At 46.0% G+C, this 21,614-nt stretch overlaps 1 protein-coding gene across 3 annotated transcripts in view; it reads left to right on the top strand.

Annotated features, from left to right (window-relative positions):
- TRMT44 (tRNA methyltransferase 44 homolog) overlaps positions 1-21,614 on the top strand; it is a 48,170-nt gene that overhangs the window by 1,389 nt on the left and 25,167 nt on the right. For 2 of the 3 annotated variants that reach the window (XM_085848339.1, XM_085848338.1), the window contains exons 2-7: positions 6-399; positions 2,848-2,959; positions 9,144-9,381; positions 9,655-9,723; positions 20,399-20,509; positions 20,635-20,706. In XM_085848339.1, the coding sequence (XP_085704465.1) occupies positions 12-399; positions 2,848-2,959; positions 9,144-9,381; positions 9,655-9,723; positions 20,399-20,509; positions 20,635-20,706 (990 nt within the window). In that variant the 5' untranslated portion in view covers positions 6-11. The remainder of the gene's footprint in view (positions 1-5; positions 400-2,847; positions 2,960-9,143; positions 9,382-9,654; positions 9,724-20,398; positions 20,510-20,634; positions 20,707-21,614) is intronic. The other variant, XM_085848340.1, reaches the window with a different exon arrangement.

The following is a 21,614-nucleotide window of genomic DNA, read 5'->3' as shown; positions in this document are numbered from 1 at the left end:
ACTAGGACACGATGGAAGATCAGAGATGGGAGAAATTGGGAGCTTGCTGCCTGTGGATACACGGACATGAGCCTCCAGAGGAACTGTGGCAAGCTGTGGGAGTTTGGGTAAATAAACCACATGTCCTCAACCACCGCCTGTGTGGCTGTGTGGTTGTTGCCAAGGGTGCGGTGGCGAGTCGAGCTGCCCTAAAAAGTTGGCTGACTGATGAAAGGAACCTGACCTTGTCCATTGAAGATGTTGGCTTCATATTGGCTGCTTTATCCCCTGACGAGTCTAATACAAAAGACAAGAAGATGGACGACTCTTGTCCCTTGCCATTGTTTGAAGTGATTGTAAGAACATTGTTGCCCAAAGATGCTAATAGGTTTTCTCGATCACAGGAACTCATTATAAAAGGTTAGTTGTGATTCAAACGTGTGTATCTTGACAAATTAATGACAGTCCTGATGTTTTATCCCCCACGATTACAGCCACATCCTAAGGTATTGTATGTAATATGTAGCTTTGGTTACATTGAGAGTTTTAATTTTCTTAACCTGGGGATCTTCTTCTTCGTTTGTATGAACCACAAGGTGGCTGTGGGGAAGCATCATTGGCTGAGGGTGCCGCTGATGCAGTGCCTTCTGCTGGTTTGGGCAGGAATTTGTAATTTGGCCGTGGTGCTGGTGATGGCTCGCCTACTCTCCGTAAAGGGCGCCTTGAGATTTTTAACATCCACCAACAAATGCTGGCAGGTGGAGCTCCCAGTTTAACGTCCATGTGAGAGACAACACACACATTGATGAATCATCCTGCTTATGTAACACCAGGATGGCAGTTTATAGCTGGGTCAAGATTTGAGCCCAGGCTAGACAGCGTACAAGTGAGTGTGCGTTCCTCCAAGCCATTCTGCCAGCTCAACCTGGGGATGATTTTGTTGTAAAAGCACGTCATTGTTCTATTTGAGGGTGCTTCGTGGTTGACGTGGACTTTTAATTCACGTGTACAACGTTAAAACAAAGAAGTTTGATGCCGCAACTTTGTGTAATTACAATTGTTTACCCCGATTAAGTTAAGCAGGAAGTGATATCAATGCTGGTGAAAACATTCTGGGTATAACAAGGTTGCTTGCCATCTCAACATGATGTGCTGCTGTCATTAAGTTGCTGGTGAAGTGGAAAGTCGATTCAGCAGAAGTAAATTTTGCGACATCTGCAGAATCTGTTGATACATGCCTTTCACTTGATTGGGTTTTTTTTTTTTAACGGTGTATTGGATTCAAAGATTGCTCAAAATTTGTGAGTAATCTTGAGATTTCTTTCATGCGACCAACTGCTGTCACTCAACCAAGACTTGGTGTTGAACAACTTTCTTCTTCTATATCTTTTACCCCGTGGGTAAGCACCGCTCATGTTCTCTCTTTTCTTGCGTACAATTCATTTGAACGTCTATTTCTCCATTATTCGTGAGCAGAATTTGATGAAAATTGACAGGCATATACTGGACACGTATGTGCAGCCATTCCATCCATCCATCCATTAGGACCATACTCTGTGCAGAGCGTTGGTGCCGCCGAAGCAGTCTCCTTGGCTATTGGGAACAATCCTGGACGGGTCGCCACTCCGACACAGGACACCAGCATGCTGGCACTCATTTTGCCGACCTCGGAAGGATGACAGGCAGAGTCAACCCCACCTGTGTTAATTCAACAGCTGAGCGGGATTTGAACTCAGGACCCTAGGATCCCAAGCCCACTTCCTTAACCATTAAGCCAACACCAGGCATGCAGCCATTAACTGAGTCCAAAGTGCGATTGCGGCCCTTTGGGCCAAGAAACGGCCCTTTCAGCCCATTTTCTCAAAATTGTTATTTTCAAAAAATAATTAAATGCGCTGGGCGATGCCCAACGCAAAATTAAGTCGCAAATGATGATTATGAAACTAACTTCGCTCTTGTGAAGTGTCCTGGTTTCTTTTTCTGATGCAATGGAAATATTTCCAGATTTCAAAACTATCTGTCGTCCGTGCTTTCGCTCACCTGAGAGGTGTACGATTGAACTCCCACGATGTATGTTCACAATTCAAACTTGTTTTTTCTTTGTAAAACGAAGAATCATGGAAAAGTGAGGTAGGGAGGTATGAGATGGCGATGATACATATGCTTGAAGGCCTGGAGGGAAAAGTGGGCTCGAGCATCATCAGGAAGGCAGTTACACAGACTGAAGAAAGGATGAACAAAGTAGTTGTGACGTGGAGTCAGTCTGAATTTTGGAAGTTTTACTTGGAAGGTGTATTCTGCAGTTGTTTGGAAAGGTTGGAGGGCAGAGAGAGTTCGACCTGGAAGAAAGGTGGTTACAACAGAGTGGCCGAGGCCACAGAACAGAGGCTGCCTGCAGTGTGATAACAGATTGTGTGCTTCGGCTTCTATTTTGGAGAATTGCTGGATTATTTTGCATCAAATTTTGGAACATTTTGATGTCAATGTTGGAAGTGTGGAAATCGTCATCTTCATTTGAAATTGAATTTGCCAATAAGGCAAGTGCAAGATGGGTAACACCGGACCTGGGTACTCGACTGAGGTTGGGAAGTTCTAATTGCGAAGTCGGTTTTCATTAATGTACCTTTTAATAATGTATTTAATTCATTCTTCATGGAAGAAGTCCACATCAACCTTGAAAATTCTTTTTTTTTTTCTTTTTGGAGAAATGGTAGTGTATGACTCAATCCACCCCCCCCACCCCCCCATATGTTCATAGTTTCTCCTTCTGCACCTTATTTTCCTAACCTCTTATTTATTTCTTTTGGCCCCTCCTTTTGTACATTACATTATAGAACGTTCATAAAAGATGAATGCTTATGTTGGCAGATTTCCTGAACAGTACTTTCTACAGCTTTGCTATCCTGCCAGACAAAGCTGGAGTTCCACGTCCAAGTACTGGCTGTGTATATGCTGTCGGGTGCACTGCTGATGATGTTTGGTAAGCATTAGACTTCTTGTAGAGAGAACCCTTGTTTCTATTGGGTCACGAAAAAACATTTTCACGAAAAAAATAAGCGACCACTATATTCGTTATTGCTGTCTGTCTGTCTGTCTGTCTGTCTGTCTGTCTGTCTGTCTGTCTGTCCCGAGCATAGCTCCGTGGGTTTTGATCCGATCCTGATAAAAATTTTGGTGGGAGGTTTATATCATGATCTAGTTGTGTTTTACTGAGAATAGGCGTGGTGCGCCCATCATGGGCAGAGCCACACCCAAAAAACATGTGTTTTTAGGGGGTAGCCGATTTCAATTTGCAACTTCTCCGAGGGGGTTTGTCGAATCTGACGGGGGTTTCGGTATTTGGTTAGCCCAATGGCACCTGCATAGCCCCAAGGAGCTCAATTTTTTTTTTAATTTTCGTCACAAGGTCACGAACTTAGAAAATTGCAAATTGTGTTTTTAGGGGTTAGCCGATTCCAATTTGCATCTTCTCCTAGGGGGTTTGTCGAATCTGGCTTGGGTTTTCGGTATTTGGTTAGCCCAATGGCACCTGCATAGCCCCACGGAGCTCGATTTTTCATTTTCGTCCCAAGGTCAAGGTCACAATGTCACGAACTTAGAAAATTTCGAATTTTGACATAAAAATCATACGACCGCCCAAACTTTGAGAGCGAGGATGACAATATTTTTTTATGCATAATCTTGAGGTCATTCCCCACCTAAAGTCTTAAAACCATTTTTCTCTATCTCGAACACCTTGCCCGTGGCGCCCCCTTCAAGTTTGTTTTTACGCTGATTTCATCAAAGTATGGATAAATAATCCGAGGAGTGCAAAATGCCATATAGCCTATATGACGTTGTATTGTTCCTGGAATGTTCCAGAGGAAGTTTTGCACCAAAGGTCATAATCCTTGACCTTTGACCTTTAAAGTTCACAAAGGTCAAATTTTCAAAGTTGTGGGAATCGAACTGGGTTGTCGACCTTCTTCGATGAACTAACTCCAATAAGCTATAGCACGTATCCTTGTTTCCTTATTTTAATGTCCACAACATTGTTTTGTGACCTTTAAAGGTTATGCAAAGGTCAAATTTTGAAAGTTGTTGAACGAAACCGGGTTTTCGACATTTTGCAGCTCATAACCTGTCACCCGTACCACATCATGTTGATCATTTTTACAACTTGGTCAAACATTATCACATTGTCTCATCCTTGACTTCTGAAACAATCTACATCGTCAAATACCGCTCGTGAACCATCGTCGTCTTCAGACTTGTTTACATTTACATTCGCTACTCGCATATAGTCCGGGACTAGTTTAAGCTGGATATATATAGTATATTGGGAACAGGATTGGCAACTTGATGCTATTATGGTAATAATGCTTTAAATCAAGCCGATAATAGTCTGGAAGCATGGTTATGAAAGTTTTATGCTGGTGTATGTGATTGTTCTTGCTCGACGTGTGCTCTAATGATAGATACATCAGCAGCGTTGTGTAGTTACATTTCAATCGATGAGAAGTTTGTGTTGAATCAGCCAACGATCGTTTGACTTGTTCGAACAACGTGCTGGTGTGGGTATTTACTGGGTTTTGTATAGTCAGTATCCTTGCATCATGTGACCAGGTAGTGATCTCCTAAGGCCTATGTTTTTCAGCCATGCTTCGTAATGCGGTTTCTCGGCTGCATTATAGTTCCTGCATTGTTCGTGAAACACAAAATGAAGTAGACCAGAAGGTCACAAAATCAATAGTATATCCTGTATTTTATTTTTTTAATTTATATGATTTTATTTTCAAGCTCCAGCAGAAACGACTGGTGTCGTCATTACTGAGTGTGCATGTCTGGTGCTAGCCACTACCTTTCACTGAGAACTGTGCCGGTGTCCTTGAGAAAATGTGTAAAGATAAATGAAGTGAAACAGGTAAAGATGTCACCGTGTTGTTTGTCTTGGGAGTCGGCCGGCAGGGCGAGGAAAAACAAAAATTTGTTCACCTGTTTTTCTGAGAAACAGAACGGCATTGGAGGAGTTTTGTATATCATACTAAAATATATAATTTGGTGTCTGTCTGCCTATGTGTATTTTTGATCACGTTTCAGGTGCGTTTTAAATTTCCTTTTTTGGGGGGTAGTTTGCTTCATACATTCGGTTGTTACTTATCCAATCTTAATCAAACTTGACAGAAGGACGAAGGGTCGCACACGATGGAGGTTGTAACAACTTCATTTGCTCCCTTCCCCAAGGGTGTTTTCTGCATTGGGCGAAATCTGTGTCAAGGTGTGTATTCATGCTGAGATAGCTAATCGTGGCATTTTCCAAGGCCGCTTCTAATAACAAAAGAAACTAGAAAGGCACTCAGTTGAGTGCATACCTCCGCCACACAACACCTGATCCAGTGGAACATATCGAGCCAATACATTTTTGAGATATCTTGCGATACGAGGTGTGTTCAAAAAGTATCCGACCTTTGTTCATTAAAAAAAAATACTCGTATCCATATACAACGAACTTACACTAATCTCCTTCAAAGTAGTCCCCTTGGGCTGCCACACACTTCTCCCAACGGTTCTGCCACTGTCGGAAGCAGCGCTGGAACGCCTCTTTTGGGATGGCGCGCAGCTGTTCCGTCGCATTCCGCATGATGTCTTCTCTGGACTGAAATCTGGTCCCTTTCAGGGGCATTTTCAGCTTGGGAAAAAGCCAGAAGTCACACGGAGCCATGTCGGGAGAGTAGGGAGCCTGACGAAGCACAGGTGTGTTGTGTTTGGCCAGGAAACTCTGTATCAAATGTGAAGAATGGGCGGGTGCGTTGTCGTGATGGAGCTGCCAATTGACGGCTGCCCACAGGTCCGGCCGTTTGCGTCGCACAGCGTCACGAAGGCGACGCAGTACCTCTTGGTAGTACTCTTTGGTGATGGTTGTGCCGTGTGGTGTGTACTCGTGATTAACCACGCTACTGGAGTCAAGGAAGACGGTCAGCATGACTTTGACATTGCTGCGGACCTTCCTTGCTTTTTTGGCCTCAGGGATGTCGGATGCTTCCATTGTGATGACTGGAACTTGGTTTCTGGGTCGTACCCATAAACCCAGGTCTCATCGCCAGTGATCACTGTGTTGAAGAAGTTGGGATCGCTGTTCACAGTCTCCAGCATGTCCTGTGCGATCTCCAAACGGAGTTGCTTCTGCTCGATCGTTAGCAGCTTTGGCACGAACTTCGCTGAGATTCTCCTTCAGCCCAAATCCTCAGTCACAATGGAATGAACGGATCCAATGCTGACGCCCGCCTCGTCTGCAAGTTCTCTGATCGTGATTCGACGATCCTGCATCAGCAGGGTCCTCACTTGGTCAATGACGATCTCATTTTGGGATGTTGAGGGCCTACCAGAACGTGCTTCACTTTTCACTGATGTGCGACCATCTTTGAAGCGGTTGTACCACTCTTTTATCTGTGTGGTGCCCATTGCTTCGTTCCCGAAGGCCTGTTGAATCTTGCGGATCATTCCACTTGGGAATCGCCAAGCTTTACACAAAATTTGATGCAGTAGCGTTATTCAAGTTTTTCCGTCATTTTGTCAAAAACGAAAATCCGACGGCGCTCACTTACACTTCCTCACTCATCGGCGGTCTGTCAGCGACTGACAGCTTCTGCACGCGGGAAAATATTCACGCATACAAATTAGGATCGCCTCCATACGTGCACCAAACCACGCCTCCCGAGCTTCATTTGTTTACGCACGAAAAATTAAGGTTGGATACTTTTTGAACACACCTCGTATATCGTTTTTGGCCCCATCTCTCAATGGTGAAGAATAATTTAAAAAAGTAAAAAATTCTCTTATCCGGATCGTCAGCAAAATTGAATCAATTCTCCCTTGTCACATACCCAACCTGTCCAAGTTTCATCCGAATCCGTCCACAACCTTTTGAGATATTGTGCACACAGACAAACAGACAGACAGACGGTTGAAAACAACCTCCTTCCAACTTCGGTGGTGGAATGAATAACAACACTTGTGATAATAGCATAATATTAATGTTATTACAAAACAATATTGTACCAATAATATCCTCCCCCCTCCCCATGAGGGTTTTCCTCCTTGAACGAACACTGTGTTAACATGTATAAATAACTTATTGTAGCGTTTTGTGGGACACCCCAACCAGAAGTTAAAAAAAATATTATAAAGCACAAACACAAATAATTACTCTCACCAGAGGGGAGGGAATTGACTTTGATTCAATTTGTTTGTTACTTGCAAAACAAAGATTTTTCACGTATTTTGGTCAGTTGATTTTGTTGTTTATTTGTTTGTCTGCACATAACTTTAGTGTTTTTCTCCGCAACTGCTTGTCGGATTGAGACAATTTTCACCTTAGGAGCGACTACTCATGTAGAATGGTTGAATGATAATTATGACGTCATAGGTCATGTGGTGTGGCAGTCATGTTGGAAAAACTTTGGACCTCTGTATCTCTGAAACCGCACCACGGAAAAAATTGAAACTTGGCACATGGGGAATAAGTGTTGTTGTTGTTTTTTTTAATGACGTCTTAGATGGCTTCGTTGTGACGTCATAATTGCAGATGTAGAATGCTACAACCGATCAGTATGAAAATATTTGAGGGTTATCTCGGGATGAATTGGTCCAGAAAAGAAAAAAAATTGATGATGTCATCGGTCATGTGATTCAGCAGCCATATTGTTGTTTTTTTTTTTCTTTACCTTCAAAAATATTCTTCTCTGAAATGGCTGAACAGATTGAAGCAAAGCTTTATACATTTGACTCTTTATTCATGAGGAACAAAACATTCACACATGTCAAAGGTCACATTGCTTGGCAGCCATATTGGATTTACCCTAAAACCCATTGAAATCTTTTTCAGAACGACTGGGCAGATCGAGCGGAAACTTGACACAAATGTTTCCCAAGCCTCGGGGATACCAGAATATTCACGAATAATAGGTCATGTGGTCTGGCAGCCATACTGGATTGAGCGAAAATCTTAAAAAAAAATCTTTCTCTTGAACCGCTTCATTAATCGATGTGCAACTTCACAATTATGATCTGGTAGTGATCCAAAATACATGTTTTAAATTTCAACCTGATTGGACATGTGGTCTGGTGGTCAGAAGTATATAATTATTTTGAATGTGTTTTTTTTTTTGTTGTTTTTTTTGAATAGTTATCTGTCTCTCTAAGGCGAAATGAATTATTGCAGAAATTTTTCTGCAAAGGCTCACTTGGCTGCACCTGGATGGGTTTGAGGGTAAAGGAGTTGCGACTGAAACCCAAATGTTATCCAGGTTCCTCCTGATGACTTCATCTTTTCTTTTTGCGTGTTTGGTTTCCTTCTGATGACTCCAATGCAGGACTGTACCTATTTGGTCTTCCATTTGATTTGAATTGAATTAATTTTAATCCCATTCTGAATTCAATTGAATAGTAATATATGTCATGGGTCAGGGTCAGGTGTCCAATCAAAGGGCCATGTCTTGGTACCTGATCATCACTATCAGCAGTTATAAAGTGGCATTTCTCGTTATGTTTCTTTTAATAATGTAACACATCAGTACACAAACACCACACAAAATACACCACACAAAACAAGTCCTGGTGAGGGTCTGCAATCTCTGATTGCTCTGTTTCTTCTAACATTTTTAAACACTTGCTACTGATGTTTAACAATAAACTGAAAGGGAGGAAACACAATGTTCTTGAGGTCCAAGCCTAGATCTACTGTAATCTATATATCTCAGAGGGGATAATAACATGACCCTTACTGCTGTCCCCATAGGGAGTGGGTGTACTAGTTCATTAAATGTGGGCCTACATTCCATTATTTTTAATTGTCCATGTGAAACATGGAAAAAATTTCATCCACTGGCAATTCAATTCACCAAAGGTGCATCGCATCCTTTTCACATTAGCATTGAACATGTGACGATATTTCGGTGAACTTATTATAAGAATATCATGTCCATTGACTGACGGTGTACAAATCAACAAAGTATCTCGGGGGTTTTGATATGGGGGCACATGTATCATGGTGTCAATTTTTATGTGCTTATTAATCTTTATAATTCAAATTAAAATGTGTTATCTCATAAATTAAAGAAAAGTTTTCATCTTGGTTGTTTACTTCTCTCATGGGAAATAGTCTGCCCACCACGACCATTTTGCAGGTGCCTTACTTTGTGGCTACTTGACAGCCATGACTGGAAGGCAAATGGGGTCGGGATTCCGTCCATACCATGGTTATTGGATCGGCTGCTTCCCCAACTCTGCAAATGGATGGTGCAGGCATTCAAAGGAGAGAACACACAGAGGCGGGAATTCCCTGAATCGCTTTCCTTACTACCGATTGAGAAGTATGCACTGCTCTACCAGGAACTGAAGATGAAGTACAAGCAGCTGGTAAAGGTAGGCGACTGTGTATCTCGACGATGTTGCATTTCTCACACCAATTTAGAAACTATCATTATACATGCTTCACATTCACAAAAATAGTTCTTCTGATCCATTTCAAAATACCTTTTTGAGGGGGTTTGTTTAATCTTTGAACTTGCTGAAGCACCTTGGCACCATTTGCTTTAGTAGTAATAATTATTTGATGTACTGTCATGCTTCTGTAGTTGAGTGAACTCACCATGAAACTGTACTTTATGCTAATTGTTATTTGTGTGCTCTGTTTAGGTTTGGCCTGAAGTTACTGACCCAGAGAAGTTTGTTTTTGAAGATGTTGCAATTGCTACATATCTAATGGTGTGTTTTTTAGTTGGACAAAATGTAATTGATTTTGTTGCTTGTCATGTATGTTAACTCGAGTAAAATTCAAAAAATAAAACATTATGGCTTTATGGTCACTTTGGAAACTTTCCTTTTTGAATCTCTTTTGACCTTAGACAATCTTGAAGCTCTTTAATGTTCTACCACTGCTATTAGGACTACAACCGGAACAGCCCCAATCATTCCCTTGTTCTTATGGGATTGACTTGGGAATATTTTGACATTCGACTGAAGGTGGCAGTGATAACTCACCTACTCTTTGCGAAAGACAACATCGGAACTTGGCTTGATGTCCTTCCGATGGACGATGCGCACATTGATGTGCATGTGAAACCACCTGTGCCATGCAACTTAAAGTCAAGTGTGCATACCTCCAAGGCATCGTGTCATACTGGAGCTCTTTATTGATACCTGAATAAAGATTAAAGGTTTGTGTTTTTGTTTTTAATGGTGGTATAAGGCTCATATAGCTTGGACATATATGGCATGTGGAACAATAACATTTGGAGAATTTGATGATTTTGCATGAATGCCAAGCACACTAGTCGGTAATAAACAATTCAACACTGAATGTGGAATTTGAACCTGGGATCCCAGCATTATGCTTTGTAGTTATATCCCTAAAAATACAAGTACTCTGACTTTTAAAGCTCTTTGGTATTTCAGAATTGAGATATACTGCATTGAAACTCTAATTTAAAATATACAACATCACCATAATGTATTGGAAGAGTCAGGAAATGTGCAGCTTTAATAATGCATAACATCTAAGCTCGTGGATGTGTTCATTTGCAACAATTTATTCACTTTCTTATACGGTGTTTGTCCTTTGCAACAGTCACAGCATGGACACATTCACGAACGCATTATACCATATTATTTGGTTGAAAATCACATGTAACATTGTGCAATTTCATGTTTTTTACTTCTGGCCTGTTCTCCATACAATTGGGTTCTGGGGTTATACGGGATATGAACAGCTGTGATGATGCATAGTGAATGTGGGCAGACCATATTCAAGGAGGGGGGGGGGAGGGGTGGTGGGGTGGGGGTTGACAGGAAGGAAGAGATCATGTGCGTTGGACCATATCGGCATACTTGAAATGATCAATTATATGAGCGAAAGGGCAAATGGTCTAATAAAAAATACGATTTGTCATAAATTAACTGCATAATAGCATAACACAGCTATTTCTGCCATGTTAAAGTAGATAAGAAAATGGTAGTTAGCCTTGCCCATTGCCAAACGGACTGGAGAGGTTATTGGCGTGTGTGTGTGTGTGTGTGTGTGTGTTTTTTTTACTTTAATATACAGTGCATCGTTCGTTTTCAGATATCCTGGAATGGATATATATTGTTGCGAATTCACGCCCGCCGGCGTGCGAGCGGCCACGTAACTCGAATCGTAGCACGTCGCCCACCGGACGGACAATTCCGTCGTGACCCTCTCGGACTAACGCCGGGAACTAGTCACGGGTGGGCCTTTCGGCCTCACTACGATCGTGCCAATCGGCCCCCCGCGTGGGATAGGGTTGTTCGCCAAATTCGACCTACCTAAGTACCCACACGGAGGGTAGACCGGGCGATCGCACCTCGCCGCAGGTCGACTTCGGACACGGGCCACTTTAAGCGACCCGTTCCGTACTATCGGGATAACCGAGCGGTGTTATCGTCAACCTCGACGGTTCTGATTAATTATCGGGCATATTTAGCCCACGACCAACCCTTTACGTGAAGTAAGATGGAGATTCAATTAAAGAAAAGACGAAGCGAAACGGGAAAAAACAGTTCAACATAAGGCACATATATTCCGCGGCAAACGGAAAGCACACGTATACAATTACAACAATTATGCACCAAAAGCAAATGTAACAAAAGGAACACAACAATGCAGATCTACTACCGACTGCGCGAGCACACGGCAACACTTACACAGTTTTACTTTACAGACGGCGCCGATAACACATATACTCCAAAGCAAAAGAAAAAGGGCCACCCTCAACGACAAGGGGGCAGACGAGCCTGGGGCCGAAACCGCGTGGAGCCTACCCGTCTTGTGATGAGCCGCAAAATGGCGGCGGTGCCCCGACTCCGCGCTCCTCTGCGAGTTTCGTTGGCACTGCTTGGAATGGGGTGGGAACGGGGCCCCCTTTTCGCACTATCTCAGCACGGGGGGAAACAGGGGGGGGGGGTTGTTGATGCTCTGGGGAAAGAGGATAGCTGGCTTGCTTGGGTCCCGCGACGAGCGACCTCGACCGCGTTCCCGGCTTCCCCTCTCTGCAGCTCCCCGACAGACTCCGAACCCTGACAGACCGGCTCTCCTCCAGACCCGTCTTGACTGCTGCTGCCACACTTCGCCGCCGCCACACCTCTCCAACTCGAGCCCGAAACAGAAACTGACTGAATTTGTCCCGCGCTCGGCGCTTTATAGTGCAGCAGGAGAAGCCATATGCAGATTTTCGGATCAGGATGGGCTCGGGGGCGGAGCCACGCTCGCCCATTGGACGGAGGAAAAGTGGGCGTGAATCATTCCTGATCTGACTTCTCCTCGGAAAGGCCGCTTTTTGCACCTGAGGCTCGGCGCGCGTCCCGCACGAGGCCAGGACAGCCTGACGCTCGGCGTTCACAAGCGGTGCGGGAATGGCCGCAGAAGGAGAGGCGAAGGTGGTGGAGGGTTTATTGTGGCGGTGATGGCCATGGCGACGCTTGGAATGGCGGTGATGCGATGGTTGCGAGAGCGGGTTGTGAAGGTAAAGGCCGTGGCTGTTGGCGTTGTTGTTGTGAAGCGACGTTGCGGTTGGTGGTTGTTGTGTGATGGCGGTTGAGACGTGGTTGGTTCAAAATAAAGATAGAACAGAAAAACAGCTATCTTAAAGGGTCGCAGCCCGAATGAATGACATTTATTCCCTCTAAACAACGGGTTTGGGGCTAACTACACATGTACATACAGAGATATCTCACCTACGGGACCTGAATGGTGGTTTGCGAATTTCCTCAACCACAACAATATATTGTTACGGATCTGGAAACCATATGCATTCAACATACAGATGTCCCAAAAGTCAGTTATTCCGTTAAGTACATGTAGTCAGATCCCCTTCCTTTTGTCTGGTGGGAGAATCAAAGGCGTGCGTTGCGATTTCTTTTAGTTCGGTTATTACATCTAACAACCATCCCATCTGCATGACCCCTCGGCCCATTACGATCCACGATACCATCGCGCTTGCAGCACTCGGTTCGCGGGCCACAACGCACCTTTGCCTGAGACGGATTCCCGAGGATGTTCGAGGCAGTTTCACCACCACGACCTTTCTTGAACACTCGCGGAGGGGAGGGTCGGCTTTCTCCAAACAAGGCTGAAACTCCGCCCCGGAAAGGTATGCCGTGGGACCCTATCCAATCAAAGGCGGACAGCGAGGTGTGTTCACCAAGGCCCTTCCTTGCTGAGGTCCATAAATTCCTGAGCACTCTCTGAGAGCGGAGTTTTGGTGGGTTTTTCTGTCATGAAAGGGGTTTTTGCTGTTACAAAGGGGTGGTACCAGTGGTTGTTCCGAGGGCTGTCATGGGGGTTGAGCAGAAGGTCGTCGAGGCGGCGAACATGTCTCTGCTGGCCCTCCACAAGGAAGGAAAGAGCGACCCCGACTCCCCTCCGTGGACCCCGGCCATTCACTTCCCGAGCTCCGCCACGAACCTCGAGTCCCACATGTGTGACTGGGGACCAAACCAGCGACCATTGCCAGGTGCCGCAGCATGGAGTACCCCCTTTCTCCAACAGCCAGGTCCCCATCCGAACTCTGACCCCCAGCTTGTCTCTCTCCTCTGCAAGGGTCCAATAAAGAACTCTGGGTTTCTTTTCATTTGTGTGTGTGTCTGCGTGTGGGCCCGTCTTTAAGTAGAACTGAATAAGTGTTTTTGGATCATTGTAAATATTCCTTGCTTGCATATTTGCGTTAAGTCTTGATTTGTGTCTTCATTTACTGTAAACAAATAATCACAGAAATGTTCCCAGTCCGTTTCGGTCCCTTCTTGCATTGGCCCAGCATGGTTCGGATCTGAGTTTAGACGCGGTTTTATCCCCGATAATCCACTCATCCCAGCCGGCACGGCTTTGGCAGTTTCCGCTCGGCTGCACCCGAACCGGAGTTGGTAGTCGGTAGTTGGAACTCTACCGCAGTTGGTAGAGTGACCCGGTTCGAGCAAGACGTGCCGAGGGCGTGGTTAATTAGGTAAATTGGTTATAGACAAATAGACCCTACGCGACGCGGTTGAAATATTGGCAACCACGGTCGGTTCAGCGACCCGCCGCGTCACGGAATTATCCGGAGCGATGGCCTACAATTCCGGGGAGTCTTGTGGAGACACATAGCTTTCTCCACCTAGTAGTCGTTCTCGCCACCAGAGAACCGCAACAATATATATTGTTGCGGTTCTCGGAACCGCATACATACAACGGATAGTTGTCCCGAGTCAGTTATGCCATTAATATACGTGCAGATAGACCCCTTCCTTTTGTGTATGGGAGGACAAGGGAGTGCGTTGCGATGGGCTATTAGGTTTATTAAATCGTTTTCCCTCCATTCCACTTCCCACTCTTCCTCTTTTCACTCCTGAGGTAAATCTGCCTCGCTTGCCCCTCATCTCGCTTACCACAGCATGACAACCCACGGTACCCTCCCCAATGATCACTTCTGAGGCAAAATCGCAACGTGCACTATGGAGTAGACTGGCGCTTTGAGCTTCCACACACGAGGCCAGACATGTGCGGCGTGTCACGTGCGCTTTTGCACCCAGGTGGGTGGGCTATACCGGCGTCTGGCCGAAACCCGGCTCAGGATGACTCGGGCGATGACATCGGATTCGGCATGGCCCTCCCCCATCCTCCGGGCTCTATAAAACACGGAGAAATCCTACGTGTAGGGAGTGTGTGTGTTTCACGCTGTGTCTCCTGTCCTCGACTTCGCCCATGTCTCGCTTCGACGAACCACCTCCTGCCTTGTCCCACCTACTGCTCCACCTCCGCCCTCTGGACTCCTCCCTTCTCCACTCAAGCTCCTGTTCGGAACACGATCTCCACATGTGCGGGTATGGCCAGAACAACGCAGCTATTGTCGGGTACCACACCACGGAGCATCCCTCCCCAGAAACACACAGGTACCGAAAACTATAACCTCAACCCCCTCCCTCCCTGGCTGCAAAGTCCTTTTTCTTCATTGGGGTTTCTTCTTTGTCTGTGTGTATGTCTGAGTGTGCTGGTGCCTGTCTGTTAAGTAAGCCTGAAGAAGATAGTGTTACGGCTGTGGAAATTCGCATTACACCATAAAGGGCCCGTAGGTGAGATATCTCTAAGTACATGTGTAGTTAGCCCAAACCCGTTGTATAGAGGGAATTTATGTGATCCATTCGGGCTGCGATCCTTTGAGTTAGGCGGTTTTCTTTTTCTATCTTTTATTTCAAACACACAACATTTCAACAACCACGCCATCCCCATCACAGCACCAACCACATTGCAACCACGCCACCTCCACCATCTACGCTACCACATCCTCACCACTCGCCATTCAACAGGCTCCGTGCGGTTACGATCTCCGCGGAGGAACAAACAAAAACCAACAAGGATGCTCGGTGGGCTTTTCCCGCCTGTTTTTCCCGTCTGACTTCCCCGCGCTTTGGAGTGGAGGAAGAGCGATGCAGGTCAAAGGTCAGAGGTCATGTAAAGGTGGGGCCTCTTTTTGGGGGAATAATTCTCTGGCTCCGAGCCAAAAACTGACTCCCTCGGCCCCCGGACGCAGCGGGGTGGAGGGAAAGCGTGAGGGAACGCCCTTTTTCAGGAACCCTCTGGAAGGAAGGTGAAGCCGAGAACGGGGCGGGGCGAAGGGCGGAGCCCCGGGCGATAAAAGACGGATACGAGCGGGTGCAGCGAGCGTTTTTTCTTCCTCTTCGTCTTGGCTGGTGGTTCGGTTGGTTTTTGTGGAGAGTTGGTCTTCACGAAGAGGTCCTGTGCCCACGCCTTGGCGAGCGGCCCTGTCACGAAGGCACGGACGGGAGACGCGGCGGCGCCCGTTGTGAGGTGGACCTGTGCGTCCGGACGGGGAGTGCCGGAGAGGGTTCGCCGGCCGCGAGAGAGGTCGGGGCCAGGCGTCACCACGCTGACGGTCGCGGGAGAGGGACTCACCAGCCAAAGGGAAGTCGCGACTTCTTTCTTTTCTTTGGGGTTTTTGGATGGATCTTGTGGCGCCGTGTCTCGTAAAGTAGAACTGCTTAAGTGTTGCCGTGTGTACGCGTATTCGGTTGTAGCTCTGCATCGTTTATTTTGTTTTAATTGCTTTATGTGCATTTTGATTGTGTATGGCTGGAAATACGTGCCTTACGTGCTTGTCTGTGTGTGCGTGTGAATAAAATGCTTGCTTGTTGAACTGTGCCCATTTCGCTTTGTCTTTTCTCTATTGACCCTCCATCTTGCATCACGGAAAGGGGTTCGTAGTAGGTGCAACATCCCAGTAATTAATCGGACCGTCAAGGCCGACGATAACACCACTCGGTTATCACTGTAGCACGGAACGGACCGCTTAAGCGGTTCGTGTCCGGAGTCGGCCTGTGGCGTGGTACGATCGCCTGGTCGACCATCCGCGCAGGTACTTAGGTAGATCAAATTTGGCGAGCAACCCTATCCTGCACGGGTGGGCAATTGGCACGGTCGTGGTGGGGTTAAACCCCCACCCATGACTAGCTCCCGGCGTTGTTCCGAGAGGGTCACGACAGAATTGTCCGCCCGGTGCGCGACGTGCCGCGATTCGAGTTACGCGGCCGTCCGCACGCCGACGGGCGCGAATTCGCAACAATATTTTATTGTTGTTACCGTGAATAATCTCACGCCGTGTGTACTGTGTCTGCTTTAGTAAGTTGCTTGTATAATTGTCGCACCCCCCCCCCCACACCCCTCTCTTCTTTCCCTGCGTTACATACCCAATAAACCTTTGTTGTGCCACATGCTCTTCCTCGCTTGCTGTAAATAAATAATTGTTGTAGAAATGTTCCCAGCTCGCCTTTGTCTTTTTCCCTCATTGGTCAACCATGGTTCGAATCCCAACGGTCCGTTCTTTCTCGCCAATACGTCCTTGGCAGTGTCGCTCAGCTGCATCCGATCCAGAAAGGTTATCCGATACGGTAGAGTGATCCGGTTCGGACAAGGCGTACTGAGGTCGTGGTATTTGGTGGCTAAACCGCGTGGTTAATTAGGTAACCTCATTCCATAGTCAGGAGGACCTGAGGTCACACGGTTGAGTTATTGGCATCCACGGTCGGTTAAGCGACCCGCCGTGTCACGGATTTATCCGTGAGCGATGGCCTTCAATTCCGGGGAGTCTGGTGGGAATCAACGTCGCTTCTCCCACCTTGTGGTCTTCTCATCTGACCCCGCCAGCCCGAAACAATATGTACATATATACATATATGTATACGAGGAGCCTGGTGTTGGCGCAGTGGTTAGGGCAGCGGCTTGGGATCCAAAAGGTCCTGAGTTCTAGCCCCTTTTGGGCCACTGAATTAATACACCAGGGGGTTGACTCAACCTGTCATCCTTCCGAGGTCGGCGAAATGAGTACCAGTGTACTGGGCCGGTGTATACCCTGGTTAAAATAGGTGTACCAGATCCCTGTGTTGTAAGAGGTGACCAGGGTTGCGTCAGGAAGGGCATCCGGCGTAAAACATGTGCCAAATCACTATGCGGATCATATGGATGATCCACTGTGGCGAACACTAACGGGAGCAGCCGAAAGAAGAAGAAGAAGAAGAGGGGTTGACTCAGCCTGTCATTCTTCCGAGGTCGGCGAAATGAGTACCAGTATACTGGGCCGTTGTATACCCCGGTTAAAAAAATAGGTGTACCATATCCCTGTGTCGTAAGAGGTGACCAGGGTTGCGTCAGGAAGGGCATCCGGCGTAAAACATGTGCCAAATCACTATGCGGATCATACGGATGATCCGCTGTGGCGACCCCTAACGGGAGCAGCCGAAAGAAGAAGAAGAAGAAGAAGAAGAAGATACATATGTATACGAGGTCCGTCTAAAAAGTAACTGGACTGAGCCTGCTGTGTGCTCCACTTACACAACTTGAATGAACGGGTTGCGTCACAGTCTTTCGCAACATTCCAGCAATATATATGTGATTGGTGATGGTTGACTGCGCTCATTGTGTGATTTATTTTTTTTTTTTTTTTTTTTACAGGCCATGCTTTACACGTTGTCTGGTCTGAGTCGTCGCGCTATGAGTTGTGAGCAGAGAGCCAATCTGAAGTTTCTTGCCAAGCTTGGCAAAACACCTTCCGAATCCTTCACAATGCTGCAGCAAGTCTACGGGGAAGAAACGATGTCACGTACTCATGCATTTGAATGACACAAGAGGTTCAAAGAGGGACAGGAGGAGGTTGAAGACTATCCCCGGTCTGGAAGACCTTCAACGAGCAGAACGGCGGACAACATTGAGCGTGTGAAGCAGATGGTGCGCGCAGATCGTCGACTCACGGTACGGATGATTGCTGAATTACTTTCCATCAACAAGGACACTGTCTGGAGCATCATCACTGAAAATCTCGAAATGCGTAAGGTATACACAAAGATGGTCCCCAAGCTGTTGTCCGAGGACCAGAAACAGCAAAGAGTCACTGTCTGTCAAGACATTATCGAGCGCCTCGAGGACTATCCAGACCTGCTCGGGAGAGTCATTACTGGCGATGAATCGTGTATATTCGAATACGATCCCAAAACCGAACGGCAGAGTCGTCAGTGGAAAAGTCCGGCATCACCAAGACCAAAGAAAGCAAGGATGTCAAAGTCGAAAGTCAAGGTGATGCTCATCGCGTTTTTTTGACATCAAGGGCATCGTCCACTTCGAGTTTCTACCACAGGGCCAAACAGTGAATCGATACATGTACAAGGAGATCCTCCGGCGCCTCATGAGATCAGTCTGGGACAAGAGGAGGGATCTGTGGGAGAACAATGCCTGGATGCTCCACCATGACAACGCCTGCTCACTGCACTGAGCATCCGAAAATTTCTGGCGGAGAGGAACGTGCCAACTCTGGATCAACCCCCGTATTCGCCAGACTTTGCCCCTTGTGATTTTTTACTATTCCCCAAGCTCAAGGGGGTTTATCAAGGGGACCTGATTTCCTGATGTGGATGTCGTTAAAAGGGCCGTGATGACGGAGCTCAGAGGATTCCGGGGGTGCATTGAAGTGTGGAAGAAGAGGATGGACAATTGTGTGAGACTGGAGGGAAACTATTTTGAAGGGGACAAGCTGTGATTTCAATATACTTTTTAGACAGACCTCGTGTGTAATATATATAGTATGCGCACACACCCCGGCCAGGCGCTGCATTATTTAATGCCTACTCGTGTTAATATTGACTTACAAGGATAGTTTTGCCTTTTTTTACTTGTGTGTATTTTACTATATTGAACCAAGATTAGGCATTCAATTATCAGTTTGGAAATTGTACGGAAACGACATTGTTTCGTGGATTTTCATGCTTTAATGCCATGGTCAAACGCTACAGTCAAAAGAATGTCTGAATGTACAGGAATGTTGTATTTGTGTTGTATTTGGCAATCTCCATTTTTTTAATCGGTAATATATACATTTATACAAATTTGTATTCTTCAACCTATAAAAACTGTGCATGAAAGGTATTTTTAGCAATGGTTGAAAGATATGTATGAATACAACAGAAGGCTCACTATCACTGGGTCTCACTATCAGCCATGATCTTTCTTGGGCAAACCACATTTCAATGTTGGCCTCCAATGCCAGCCACCGACTGGGCATCCTCCGAGTAGAAAGTCTTTCCTTGGCTGACGTAAACTCCTATTCACCTACAAGGCCTTCATCCGCAGCTTGCTGGAGTACTGCTCTCCCCTCTGGGTTGACTCCTCTGCCTCACATCTTGCTCAGCTTAATGCTATGGAAACCAAGGCCTTCAAGATCATTGGAATTTCCCGTGCTGAAGCTGAGTCTATGGGTCTGTCACTTCACCATCACACACAGGTCGGTGGTCTCTCTCTTCTCCCGCCTCCTTTCTGGTCCTGCAACCCTCTGCTCTTTCCGTGCTTTGTCCCACCCCCACCCTCTTTTCTTCAGGTTTCTTCAGGGCTCACATGGTCCACCATCAACCCTCTTGTGGTAAAACTTCCTAAATCCAGGATCACTGCTCACCTCCACTCATTTGTTCCTCTTCCCCCCCCCCCCCACCTGTAGAACCAACTTCCACATCCTTTTCAATCTCATTCTTACCTCCATGTCTTCAAGACAGCTGTATACCATCATCCCCAATCCAAAACCATGATCTTTTCTACCCTCGTTAATCCCCACCCAAATCCCTCCTAATTTTCCAGTTTTCCCTCCTTGGAGTTTCTTTCTCCATGCATGCGTGTTTTGCATCCTGTTTGCCTGTTACGTCATGATCTATTCAGTGTGCTCCTCTGATCTAGAGCTCTTCCTTGAGCCTCGACTATGTATCCAAAAAAGGCATTGTTTTTAGGATCACCATTTTGTGAAAATCGGAGAGGATGCAAAATCTAATGGTATACTGTTGGGATCAGGACCACTTAGGTCTGTGTAATGGGATGTATGGTGATTACTATTGACACTGGCAGGTTCTGTGGGCAGGAGATGGCACGATAACAAGCAGGGAAAACAGACGCGAATGTTTTGTGGACCTTGGTTGTGGAAACGGCCTCCTTGTTCACATACTCACTCGCGAAGGTGTAAGTACTCTATTTGTAACCTTTTTATTTATTTCATTGTAAACAACCATGACTGAAAACCTGCAAATATTCCATTTTTTTAATGTTGTTATTTACTTTATCCTTTAATGATGTTGTTGTGACAGTACCCTGGCCGTGGTATTGATTTGCGGAAAAGGAAGATCTGGGATATGTATTGTGCTGACACGAGGCTTGAGGTATGCAAACACTATCAGAAACTGTCAGGGATTCACAAAAGCCATATGTTGTTTATAAGTCCACTACCAGTTTCACCGGAGGGGACTATAGGCTTGCTCTCCGTCTGTCCTTCCGACCCACCTGTGGTTTTTCAGACTTTTTTTTTCCCCCCCCCATATCCTTTAACATGTTAAACTGAAACTTGGTATATGGCTTTATTATGATAAGTTACAGAACAAGTTCGAGTTTTATGGTGTTTCGTCAGTTTCTCACAGTTATGCCCTTTTTGTACTTAGAAAATATTGTTGCGGGGTCGGGTGAGAAGACTACGAGGTGGGAAAAGCTACGTCAATTCTCACTAGACTCCCCGGAATTGTAGGCCATCGCTCACGGATAATTCCGTGACGCCGCGGGTCGCTTAACCGACCGTGGACGCTAATAACTCAACCGCGTGGCCTTGGGTCCTCCCGTCTATGAGTGAATCGGGTTACCTAATTAACCACGCGATTTAACCACCGGGGAACCACGCCCTCGATACGCCTTGTCCGAACCGGATCGGATCCCCTTTCCGGATCGGATGCAGCCGAGGGGCACTGCCAAGGACGTACCAGCTGGAAGGAACGGATTGTTGGGAATAAAGACCCGGCTAGACTAAGATCTGAACCATGCTGGACCAATGAGAGAAAAGACAAAGGTGAGCTGGGAACATTTCTACAACAATTATTTATTTATAATAAGCAAGGAAAAGCATGTGGCACAACAAAGGTTTATTGGGGGTGTAATGCAGGGAAAGATGAGAGAGGTGTGGGATGCGGCAATTTTACAAGCAACTTACAAAGCAGACACAGTGCAGACTTGGCGCGAGATTAATAAAAGCAACAATCACAACAATAAAAGATCTTACACAGGCTTACTTAACGGACAGGCG

The sequence above is a fragment of the Eptatretus burgeri genome, chromosome 12, assembly GCF_056783735.1.
Source record: "Eptatretus burgeri isolate ZD-2024b chromosome 12, Ebu_testis_v1, whole genome shotgun sequence".
Taxonomy (NCBI): Eukaryota; Metazoa; Chordata; class Myxini; order Myxiniformes; family Myxinidae; genus Eptatretus; species Eptatretus burgeri.
This window is presented reverse-complemented; position numbering and strand designations above follow the sequence as displayed.